General features: G+C 52.5%; 1 protein-coding gene across 1 annotated transcript in view; it reads left to right on the top strand.

Annotated features, from left to right (window-relative positions):
- SCP2 (sterol carrier protein 2) overlaps positions 1 to 12372 on the top strand; it is a 96942-nt gene that overhangs the window by 48312 nt on the left and 36258 nt on the right. Inside the window, exons 8-10 of the mRNA XM_083157921.1 lie at positions 3591 to 3677; positions 11086 to 11236; positions 11340 to 11487. Of these exons, the coding sequence (XP_083014047.1) occupies positions 3591 to 3677; positions 11086 to 11236; positions 11340 to 11487 (386 nt within the window). The remainder of the gene's footprint in view (positions 1 to 3590; positions 3678 to 11085; positions 11237 to 11339; positions 11488 to 12372) is intronic.

The following is a 12372-nucleotide window of genomic DNA, read 5'->3' as shown; positions in this document are numbered from 1 at the left end:
CCCTGTTACTTGGCGCGTGTCCCCGCATCATATCCCTGGTACTTGGCGCGTGTCCCCGCATCATATCCCTGGTACTTGGCGCGTGTCCCCGCATCATATCCCTGGTACTTGGCGCGTGTGCCCGCATCATATCCCTGTTACATGGCGCGTGTGCCCGCATCATATCCCTGTTACTTGGCGCGTGTGCCCGCATCATATCCCTGTTACATGGCGCGTGTCCCCGCATCATATCCCTGGTACTTGGCGCGTGTGCCCGCATCATATCGCTGTTACTTGGCGCGTGTGCCCGCATCATATCGCTGTTACTTGGCGCGTGTGCCCGCATCATATCGCTGTTACTTGGCGCGTGTGCCCGCATCATATCCCTGTAACATGGCGCGTGTGCCCGCATCATATCCCTGTTACATGGCGCGTGTGCCCGCATCATATCCCTGTTACTTGGTGCGTGTCCCCGCATCATATCCCTGGTACTTGGCGCGTGTGCCCGCATCATATCCCTGTTACATGGCGCGTGTGCCCGCATCATATCGCTGTTACTTGGCGCGCGTCCCCGCATCATATCCCTGTTACTTGGCGCGTGTCCCCGCATCATATCCCTGTTACATGGCGCGTGTGCCCGCATCATATCCCTGTTACATGGCGCGTGTCCCCGCATCATATCGCTGTTACATGGCGCGTGTGCCCACAGAATTTTAGTCACAGAAAGGTATTAATGGAGTGACCTCAGCAGGGCTCCGAAACGTTACCCCACCCGGTGGCAGGAATATCCAAGCCGCATACTGGGAGACCTCCGTAATTACTGTATACCGGGGATGTGAGGGGGATTATGGGCCTACTCCAGCAACCGATAACGTATATGGTGGGGTTCCTCTATGTGTATGTACCCCAGATACTATAAAGGCCCCCATCCACTAGGGAGATGTCTCCGCAATCAGTTGGATGCGTTTTGGTTGCAGTGTGGGCGGGACATTCCCGGGGGACAGGATCACATGACCTACATTGCATACAATAAAGGAAATTTACTAAGATGTGAGTTGTATTTCACATGGGATGTTGCTATGGGCAACCAATCAGATACTACTTCTAATTTTTTTACCACCTTCAATCTAGAAGATAATCGATAGTAAGCTTGCAGCAGGGCCCTCCTACCTCCAAGTCTGTCTGTTGTTACCCAGTTTGTCTTATCACTGTCTACTATTGTAAAGCGCAACGGAATCTGCTGCACTATATAAGACACTGTAACGGAATCTGCTGCGCTATATAAGACACTGTAACAGAATCTGCTGCGCTATATAAGACACTGTAACAGAATCTGCTGCGCTATATAAGACACTGTAACGGAATCTGCTGCGCTATATAAGACGCTGTAACGGAATCTGCTGCGCTATATAAGACACTGTAACGGAATCTGCTGCGCTATATAAGACGCTGTAACGGAATCTGCTGCGCTATATAAGAGACTGTAACGGAATCTGCTGCGCTATATAAGACACTGTAACGGAATCTGCTGCGCTATATAAGACACTGTAACGGAATCTGCTGCGCTATATAAGAAACTGTAACGGAATCTGCTGCGCTATATAAGACACCGTAACGGAATCTGCTGCGCTATATAAGACAATGTAACGGAATCTGCTGCGCTATATAAGACAATGTAACGGAATCTGCTGCGCTATATAAGACACTGTAATGGAATCTGCTGCGCTATATAAGACACTATAACGGAATCTGCTGCGCTATATAAGACACTGTAACGGAATCTGCTGCGCTATATAAGCCACTGTAACGGAATCTGCTGCGCTATATAAGACGCTGTAACGGAATCTGCTGCGCTATATAAGACGCTGTAACGGAATCTGCTGCGCTATATAAGACACTGTAACGGAATCTGCTGCGCTATATAAGACACTGTAACGGAATCTGCTGCGCTATATAAGACGCTGTAACGGAATCTGCTGCGCTATATAAGACGCTGTAACGGAATCTGCTGCGCTATATAAGACACTGTAACGGAATCTGCTGCGCTATATAAGACACTGTAACGGAATCTGCTGTGCTATATAAGACACTGTAACGGAATCTGCTGCGCTATATAAGACACTGTAATGGAATCTGCTGCGCTATATAAGACGCTGTAACGGAATCTGCTGCGCTATATAAGACGCTGTAACGGAATCTGCTGCGCTATATAAGACTCTGTAACGGAATCTGCTGCGCTATATAAGACGCTGTAACGGAATCTACTGCGCTATATAAGACGCTGTAACGGAATCTGCTGCGCTATATAAGACGCTGTAACGGAATCTGCTGCGCTATATAAGACGATGTAACGGAATCTGCTGCGCTATATAAGACGCTGTAACGGAATCTGCTGCGCTATATAAGATGCTGTAACGGAATCTGCTGCGTTATATAAGACATATAAGACGCTGTAACGGAATCTACTGCGCTATATAAGACGCTGTAACGGAATCTGCTGCGCTATATAAGACGCTGTAACGGAATATGCTGCGCTATATAAGACGCTGTAACGGAATCTGCTGCGCTATATAAGACGATGTAACGGAATCTGCTGCGCTATATAAGACGCTGTAACGGAATCTGCTGCGCTATATAAGATGCTGTAACGGAATCTGCTGCGTTATATAAGACATATAAGACGCTGTAACGGAATCTACTGCGCTATATAAGACGCTGTAACGGAATCTGCTGCGCTATATAAGACGCTGTAACGGAATCTGCTGCGTTATATAAGACGCTGTAACGGAATCTGCTGCGCTATATAAGACGATGTAACGGAATCTGCTGCGCTATATAAGACGCTGTAACGGAATCTGCTGCGTTATATAAGACACTGTAACGGAATCTACTGCGCTATATAAGACGCTGTAACGGAATCTGCTGCGCTATATAAGACACTGTAACGGAATCTGCTGCGTTATATAAGACACTGTAACGGAATCTGCTGCGCTATATAAGACGATGTAACGGAATCTGCTGCGCTATATAAGACGCTGTAACGGAATCTGCTGTGCTATATAAGACACTGTAACGGAACCTGCTGTGCTATATAAGACGCTGTAACGGAATCTGCTGCGCTATATAAGACGCTGTAACGGAATCTGCTGCGTTATATAAGACGCTGTAACGGAATCTGCTGCACTATATAAGACGATGTAACGGAATCTGCTGCGCTATATAAGACACTGTAACAGAATCTGCTGCGCTATATAAGACACTAACAGAATCTGCTGCGCTATATAAGACGCTGTAACGGAATCTGCTGCACTATATAAGAGACTGTAAATAAATAATAGTATCTGATTGGTTGCCCATAGCAACATCCCATGTGAAATACAACCTCCCCTAATGTATCTCCTGCAATGCCAGCAGGGCTTAACGTACTGCAACACAGAAATGCGCCTGACATCACAATTGCACAAAAAGCACCTGCAATGTGCCAGAAGAGCGTTGCACTATCACGTATCGCACTAGCGGACTATCATATCACGATCACGTGGGGCCTTTAGTAGCTGCAGAGGTTTATCTCCATGTCCGTTATCCACCCGCTCCTGTCTCCTTCCCTGCAGATTATCACAGTTCCAGGAGGAGTACAGCCTGGACCAAGTGAGGAATTCCCGGAAAATCTTTGATTACCTTACAGTCCTCCAGTGCTGGTATGTGCAACACTAGGCTGGTGTGTGTGTGTGTGACACTAGGCGAGTGTGTGTCTGTGTGAGTCACTACTCGTGTGTGTGTGTGTGACACTAGGCTTGTGTGTGTGACATTAGTCTGTGGTGTATGTGTGTTACACTAGGCGAGTGTGTGTGTGTGTGTGTGACATTAGTCTGTGGTGTATGTGTGTTACACTAGGCGAGTGTGTGTGTGACATTAGTCTGTGGTGTATGTGTGTTACACTAGGTGAGTGTGTGTGTGACATTAGTCTGTGGTGTATGTGTGTGACACTAGGCTAGTGTGTGTGTGTGACACTAGGCTTGTGTGTGTGACATTAGTCTGTGGTGTATGTGTGTTACACTAGGCGAGTGTGTGTGTGTGACATTAGTCTGTGGTGTATGTGTGTGACACTAGGCTAGTGTGTGTGTGTGTGTGTGTGTGACTCTAGGCTTGTGTGTGTGACATTAGTCTGTGGTGTATGTGTGTTACACTAGGCGAGTGTGTTTGTGTGTGACATTAGTCTGTGGTGTGTGTGTGTGACACTAGGCTAGTGTGTGTGACATTAGTCTGTGGTGTATGTGTGTGTGACACTAGGCTAGTGTGTGTGACATTAGTCTGTGGTGTATGTGTGTTACACTAGGCGAGTGTGTGTGTGACATTAGTCTGTGGTGTGTGTGTGTGACACTAGGCTAGTGTGTGTGTGTGACACTAGGCTTGTGTGTGTGACATTAGTCTGTGGTGTGTGTGTGACACTAGGCTTGTGTGTGTGACATTAGTCTGTGGTGTATGTGTGTTACACTAGGCGAGTGTGTGTGTGTGTGTGTGACATTAGTCTGTGGTGTATGTGTGTTACACTAGGCGAGTGTGTGTGTGTGTGACATTAGTCTGTGGTGTATGTGTGTGTGACACTAGGCTAGTGTGTGTGTGTGACACTAGGCTTGTGTGTGTGACATTAGTCTGTGGTGTATGTGTGTGACACTAGGCGAGTGTGTGTGACACTAGGCTTGTGTGTGTGACATTAGTCTGTGGTGTATGTGTGTTACACTAGGCGAGTGTGTGTGTGTGTGTGTGACATTAGTCTGTGGTGTATGTGTGTTACACTAGGCGAGTGTGTGTGTGTGTGTGTGACATTAGTCTGTGGTGTATGTGTGTGTGACACTAGGCTAGTGTGTGTGACATTAGTCTGTGGTGTGTGTGACATTAGGCTGTGGTGTATGTGTGTGACACTAGGCTAGTGTGTGTGTGTGACATTAGTCTGTGGTGTATGTGTGTGACATTAGTCTGTGGTGTATGTGACCTTAGTCTGTATGTGAATCCAGTATAAAACAATACCATAAGGAGTTAATCTACAGTATGTATTATATGGACAGCAAATGAGGCAGTGGCTCACAGGGCCGCTGACAGGAGGGGGCTATGGGTACAACTGTCCCGGGCCCAGCCACTCTTGACAGAGGGTAGGGCCGGGCAGCAGCCCGCCAGCACCCCCATTCACTTCAGCCACCCTCCCCCACCACACAGCAGCGGGCTGCACATAGACAGTCCCCAGACCCGTCCGGATCCTCCTGCTGCCCGGGGACATACACAGGCCGTAGGAATGCTGGGAGCCCGCACTGTAAGCCATGCGTGGTGTGATGTCATCACAGTGACCTCATACAGTGCAGGCGCCCAGCATGCCAGATGCCGAAGGATGAGCCAGGACTCCGTCCTCTCCGCCACAATGCAGCAGCATCTACTAATGCCACCCGGACTCCGCCTTCTCCACCACAATGCAACAGCATCTAGTAACACCGCTAGGACTCCGCCCTCTCCGCCACAATGCAGCAGCTTCTAGTAACACTGCCAGGACTCCGCCCTCTCCGCCACAATGCAGCAGCTTCTAGTAACACTGCCAGGACTCCGCCCTCTCCGCCACAATGCAGCAGCATCTAGTAACACCGCTAGGACTCCGCCCTCTCCGCCACAATGCAGCAGCTTCTAGTAACACTGCCAGGACTCCGCCACAATGCAGCAGCATCTAGTAACACTGCCAGGACTCCGCCTTCTCCACCACAATGCAGCAGCATCTAGTAACACCGCCAGGACTCCGTCCTCTCCGCCACAATGCAGCAGCATCTAGTAACACCGCCAGGACTCCGCCCTCTCCGCCACAATGCAGCAGCATCTAGTAACACTGCTAGGACTCCGCCTTCTCCACCACAATGCAACAGCATCTAGTAACACTGCCAGGACTCCGCCCTCTCCGCCACAATGCAGCAGCTTCTAGTAACACTGCCAGGACTCCGCCCTCTCCGCCACAATGCAGCAGCATCTAGTAACACCGCCAGGACTCCGCCTTCTCCACCACAATGCAACAGCATCTAGTAACACTGCCAGGACTCCGCCCTCTCCGCCACAATGCAGCAGCATCTAGTAACACCGCCAGGACTCCGCCCTCTCCGCCACAATACAGCAGCATCTAGTAACACCGCCAGGACTCCGTCCTCTCTGCCACAATACAGCAGCATCTAGTAACACCGCCAGGACTCCGCCCTCTCCGCCACAATACAGCAGAATCTAGTAACACCGCCAGGACTCCACCCTCTCCGCCACAATGCAACAGCATCTAGTAACACCGCCAGGACTCCGCCCTCTCCGCCACAATACAGCAGCATCTAGTAACACCGCCAGGACTCCGTCCTCTCTGCCACAATACAGCAGCATCTAGTAACACCGCCAGGACTCCGCCCTCTCCGCCACAATACAGCAGAATCTAGTAACACCGCCAGGACTTTGCCCTCTCCTCCACAATACAGCAGCCTCTAGTAACACCGCCAGGACTCCGCCCTCTCCGCCACAATGCAACAGCATCTAGTAACACCGCCAGGACTCCGCCCTCTCCGCCACAATGCAGCAGCATCTAGTAACACCGCCAGGACTCCGTCCTCTCCGCCACAATGCAGCAGCATCTAGTAACACCGCCAGGACTCCACCCTCTCCGCCACAATGCAGCAGCTTCTAGTAACACTGCCAGGACTCCGTCCTCTCTGCCACAATACAGCAGCATCTAGTAACACCGCCAGGACTCCGCCCTCTCTGCCACAATACAGCAGCATCTAGTAACACCGCCAGGACTCCGCCCTCTCCGCCACAATGCAGCAGCTTCTAGTAACACTGCCAGGACTCCGCCCTCTCCTCCACAATACAGCAGCCTCTAGTAACACCGCCAGGACTCCGCCCTCTCCGCCACAATGCAGCAGCATCTAGTAACACCGCCAGGACTCCGTCCTCTCCGCCACAATGCAGCAGCATCTAGTAACACCGCCAGGACTCCGCCCTCTCCGCCACAATACAGCAGCATCTAGTAACACCGCTAGGACTCCGCCCTCTCCGCCACAATGCAGCAGCTTCTAGTAACACCGCCAGGACTCCGCCCTCTCCGCCACAATGCAGCAGCATCTAGTAACACCGCCAGGACTCCGCCCTCTCCGCCACAATGCAGCAGCATCTAGTAACACCGCCAGGACTCCGCCCTCTCCTCCACAATACAACAGCATCTAGTAACACCGCCAGGACTCCGTCCTCTCTGCCACAATACAGCAGCATCTAGTAACACCGCCAGGACTCCGTCCTCTCCGCCACAATGCAGCAGCATCTAGTAACACTGCCAGGACTCCGCCCTCTCTGCCACAATACAGCAGCATCTAGTAACACCGCCAGGACTCCGCCCTCTCCGCCACAATGCAGCAGCTTCTAGTAACACTGCCAGGACTCCGCCCTCTCCGCCACAATACCGCAGCATCTAGTAACACCGCCAGGACTCCGTCCTCTCCGCCACAATGCAGCAGCATCTAGTAACACTGCCAGGACTCCGCCCTCTCCGCCACAATGCAGCAGCATCTAGTAACACTGCCAGGACTCCGCCCTCTCCTCCACAATACAGCAGCCTCTAGTAACACCGCCAGGACTCCGCCCTCTCCGCCACAATACAGCAGCATCTAGTAACACCGCCAGGACTCCGTCCTCTCCGCCACAATGCAGCAGCATCTAGTAACACTGCCAGGACTCCGCCCTCTCTGCCACAATACAGCAGCATCTAGTAACACCGCCAGGACTCCGCCCTCTCCGCCACAATACCGCAGCATCTAGTAACACTGCCAGGACTCCGCCCTCTCCGCCACAATGCAGCAGCATCTAGTAACACCGCCAGGACTCCACCCTCTCCGCCACAATGCAGCAGCATCTAGTAACACCGCCAGGACTCCGCCCTCTCCGCCACAATACAGCAGCATCTAGTAACACCGCCAGGACTCCGTCCTCTCCGCCACAATGCAGCAGCATCTAGTAACACTGCCAGGACTCCGTCCTCTCCGCCACAATGCAGCAGCATCTAGTAACACTGCCAGGACTCCGCCCTCTCTGCCACAATACAGCAGCATCTAGTAACACCGCCAGGACTCCGCCCTCTCCGCCACAATACCGCAGCATCTAGTAACACTGCCAGGACTCCGCCCTCTCCGCCACAATGCAGCAGCATCTAGTAACACCGCCAGGACTCCGCCCTCTCCGCCACAATGCAGCAGCATCTAGTAACACCGCCAGGACTCCACCCTCTCCGCCACAATGCAGCAGCTTCTAGTAACACTGCCAGGACTCCGTCCTCTCTGCCACAATACAGCAGCATCTAGTAACACCGCCAGGACTCCGCCCTCTCCGCCACAATGCAGCAGCATCTAGTAACACCGCCAGGACTCCGCCCTCTCCTCCACAATACAGCAGCATCTAGTAACACCGCCAGGACTCCGTCCTCTCTGCCACAATACAGCAGCATCTAGTAACACCGCCAGGACTCCGTCCTCTCCGCCACAATGCAGCAGCTTCTAGTAACACCGCCAGGACTCCGCCCTCTCTGCCACAATACAGCAGCATCTAGTAACACCGCCAGGACTCCGCCCTCTCCGCCACAATACAGCAGCATCTAGTAACACTGCCAGGACTCCGCCCTCTCTGCCACAATACAGCAGCATCTAGTAACACCGCCAGGACTCCGCCCTCTCCGCCACAATGCAGCAGCTTCTAGTAACACTGCCAGGACTCCGCCCTCTCCGCCACAATACCGCAGCATCTAGTAACACCGCCAGGACTCCGTCCTCTCCGCCACAATGCAGCAGCATCTAGTAACACTGCCAGGACTCCGCCCTCTCCTTCACAATACAGCAGCCTCTAGTAACACCGCCAGGACTCCGCCCTCTCCTCCACAATACAGCAGCCTCTAGTAACACCGCCAGGACTCCGCCCTCTCCGCCACAATACAGCAGCATCTAGTAACACCGCCAGGACTCCGTCCTCTCCGCCACAATGCAGCAGCATCTAGTAACACTGCCAGGACTCCGCCCTCTCTGCCACAATACCGCAGCATCTAGTAACACTGCCAGGACTCCGCCCTCTCCGCCACAATGCAGCAGCATCTAGTAACACCGCCAGGACTCCACCCTCTCCGCCACAATGCAGCAGCATCTAGTAACACCGCCAGGACTCCGCCCTCTCCGCCACAATACAGCAGCATCTAGTAACACCGCCAGGACTCCGTCCTCTCCGCCACAATGCAGCAGCATCTAGTAACACTGCCAGGACTCCGTCCTCTCCGCCACAATGCAGCAGCATCTAGTAACACTGCCAGGACTCCGCCCTCTCTGCCACAATGCAGCAGCATCTAGTAACACCGCCAGGACTCCGCCCTCTCCGCCACAATACCGCAGCATCTAGTAACACTGCCAGGACTCCGCCCTCTCCGCCACAATGCAGCAGCATCTAGTAACACCGCCAGGACTCCACCCTCTCCGCCACAATACAGCAGCATCTAGTAACACTGCCAGGACTCCGCCCTCTCTGCCACAATACAGCAGCATCTAGTAACACCGCCAGGACTCCGTCCTCTCCGCCACAATGCAGCAGCATCTAGTAACACCGCCAGGACTCCGCCCTCTCTGCCACAATACAGCAGCATCTAGTAACACCGCCAGGACTCCGCCCTCTCCGCCACAATACCGCAGCATCTAGTAACACTGCCAGGACTCCGCCCTCTCCGCCACAATGCAGCAGCATCTAGTAACACCGCCAGGACTCCACCCTCTCCGCCACAATGCAGCAGCATCTAGTAACACCGCCAGGACTCCGCCCTCTCCGCCACAATACAGCAGCATCTAGTAACACCGCCAGGACTCCGCCCTCTCCTCGTCAATACAGCAGAATCTAGTAACACCGCCAGGACTCCGCCCTCTCCGCCACAATACAGCAGCCTCTAGTAACACCGCCAGGACTCCGCCCGCTCCGCCACAATACAGCAGCATCTAGTAACACCGCCAGGACTCCGCCCTCTCCGCCACAATACAGCATCTAGTAACACTGCCAGGACTCCGCCCGCTCCGCCACAATGCAGCATCTAGTAACACCGCCAGGACTCCGCCCGCTCCGCCACAATACAGCATCTAGTAACACCGCCAGGACTCCACCCTCTCCGCCACAATGCAGCAGCATCTAGTAACACCGCCAGGACTCCGCCCTCTCCGCCACAATGCAGCAGCATCTAGTAACACCGCCAGGACTCCGCCCTCTCCTCCACAATACAGCAGAATCTAGTAACACCGCCAGGACTCCGCCCTCTCCGCCACAATACAGCAGCCTCTAGTAACACCGCCAGGACTCCGCCCTCTCCGCCACAATACAGCATCTAGTAACACCGCCAGGACTCCGCCACAATGCAGTAGCATCTACTAATGCAACGAGGACTCCGCCCTCTCCGCCACAATACAGCAGCATCTAGTAACACCGCCACAATGCAGGGTATTTGTTTAGTTTCACGGCGGCCAATATATCGGATGCGATATTGGCCAATATATCGGCCGATCCGATGCAATTTTTTTCATCTGTTCATAACCCCACTATCCACTACGCAAGGAGTTGATTTTATATAGTGTGGCGAGCCACTGAGCCCTGAAGCGTGGCGAGCGTACACGGATTACTGCGCTCGCCACACTATATAAAATCAACTCCATGCGTAGTGGATAGTGGGGTTATGAACAGGTAAAAAAAAATCCGATATATCGGCCGCCGTGAAATTAAACAAGTACCCAATGCAGCACCTAGCATCTAGTAACACCGCCAGGACTCCGCCACAATGCAGCAGCATCTAGTAACACCGCCAGGACTCTGCCACAATGCAGCAGCGACTTCTTGCTGCCGAACACAGACCTTGCCGCGCGCTCTGAGTGCTGTCTCTACACAAATGGAGGCCAATGCAGAGCGAACTGCGCACAATAGCGGCGTGCACCTTGCCATGACGCTAGGATCATGTGCTTGTGACTGTCTCGGTCTGATTGTCAGGGAGTCACTATTCTATATATAATCCGACATTCTTCCCTGACCTTTGTGCAGCCCGACTTCTGATGGAGCAGCAGCTGCCATACTGGCCAGTGAAGATTTTGTGTGCCGGCATGGCCTGCAGCAGCAGGCGGTGGAGATCCTGGCGCAGGAGATGAGCACAGACACTGCGAGCACATTTAACGAGGAGAGCTGCATTAAGGCGGTAAGGTCACGCTCCTTGTGTCACGGGTACGTCCACACCTACAGTAACTGTATAATGGTGCAGTGCACCAGCTGCTACAGCCCTTCTCTTATGCCCCCTGCAGGTAGGATATGACATGAGCAAGATGGCGGCTGAGAAGTGCTATCAGAAAGCCGGGGTGAGGCCGGAGGACGTGGATGTGATCGAGCTGCACGACTGTTTCTCGGCTAACGAGCTCATTACGTATGAGGCACTCGGGCTGTGCCCGCCAGGTAATCCATGTTACTACAGGGTAATAAGCCAGCGTTCTATATCGCTTGTACAGAAACACTGCTCCTGCTTCCTAGTCAGTGCTGCCAACAAGCCCAACCCAATCCTAAAGCCCAAACCACAAACTTTCTTTGTATGATTAATATGTATATTAATCCTACAATCTGCCTTTAATGTCTTTACAATGATATATTATCAGCACAAAGCTGGCTTTTAAAGAATACTATAACATTGACAAGATGAATTAACATCTTGTCTGTGGAAGCAGGGAGCGCACACTCCCCTCTGCGGCGATGTCCCCTTGAGCTCACACTGGCGCGCTGTCTCCTTTCCTCCGGCTGGCTGTACTGGGCATGCGCCAGATCTCCAGCATGCCGCTGTAGTGGGGATAGGGCTTCGCCATCCTGCAGCTGTCGGCATGGGGACAGAAGGTCAGCGCTGTAAAGGTGGCCATACACGGTGTGATACGCACCGTGCGTTTTTATACTAGATCACTTAGCATGCATCGCACCCATTCAATTTGACTGTGTATGGGCAATATGCTTACAATAAGCATCATTGTAAGTCAGATTAGCCCTACTGGACACACACAACCAGCAGACAGTAACAACAGAGATAGCGGTAGATGTATGAAGCAGTGATAAGGGAGATGTGATGAAGTGCTGGTGCTTTATCACCGGCCAATCCGCTCATGACAAGGCTGGGTTTAAAAAGGGACCGTTAGGAGCTGATTGGCCGGTGATAAAGTACCGGGCACTACATCACTTCTCCCTTATCACTGCTTCATACACCTACCCCACAATTGTATCACTTGTTGATAAATGAGCCCCTTAATGAGAGATCTTTCCATCAGCATCTACTTATGTTCTACTAGTTCTCACCTGTGT

This window comes from Crinia signifera, chromosome 8 (genome assembly GCF_055691185.1).
Source record: "Crinia signifera chromosome 8, ASM5569118v1, whole genome shotgun sequence".
Classification (NCBI taxonomy): domain Eukaryota; kingdom Metazoa; phylum Chordata; class Amphibia; order Anura; family Myobatrachidae; genus Crinia; species Crinia signifera.
The sequence above is the reverse complement of the archived record's forward strand: the minus strand, read 5'-3'. Positions and strand labels throughout refer to the sequence as shown.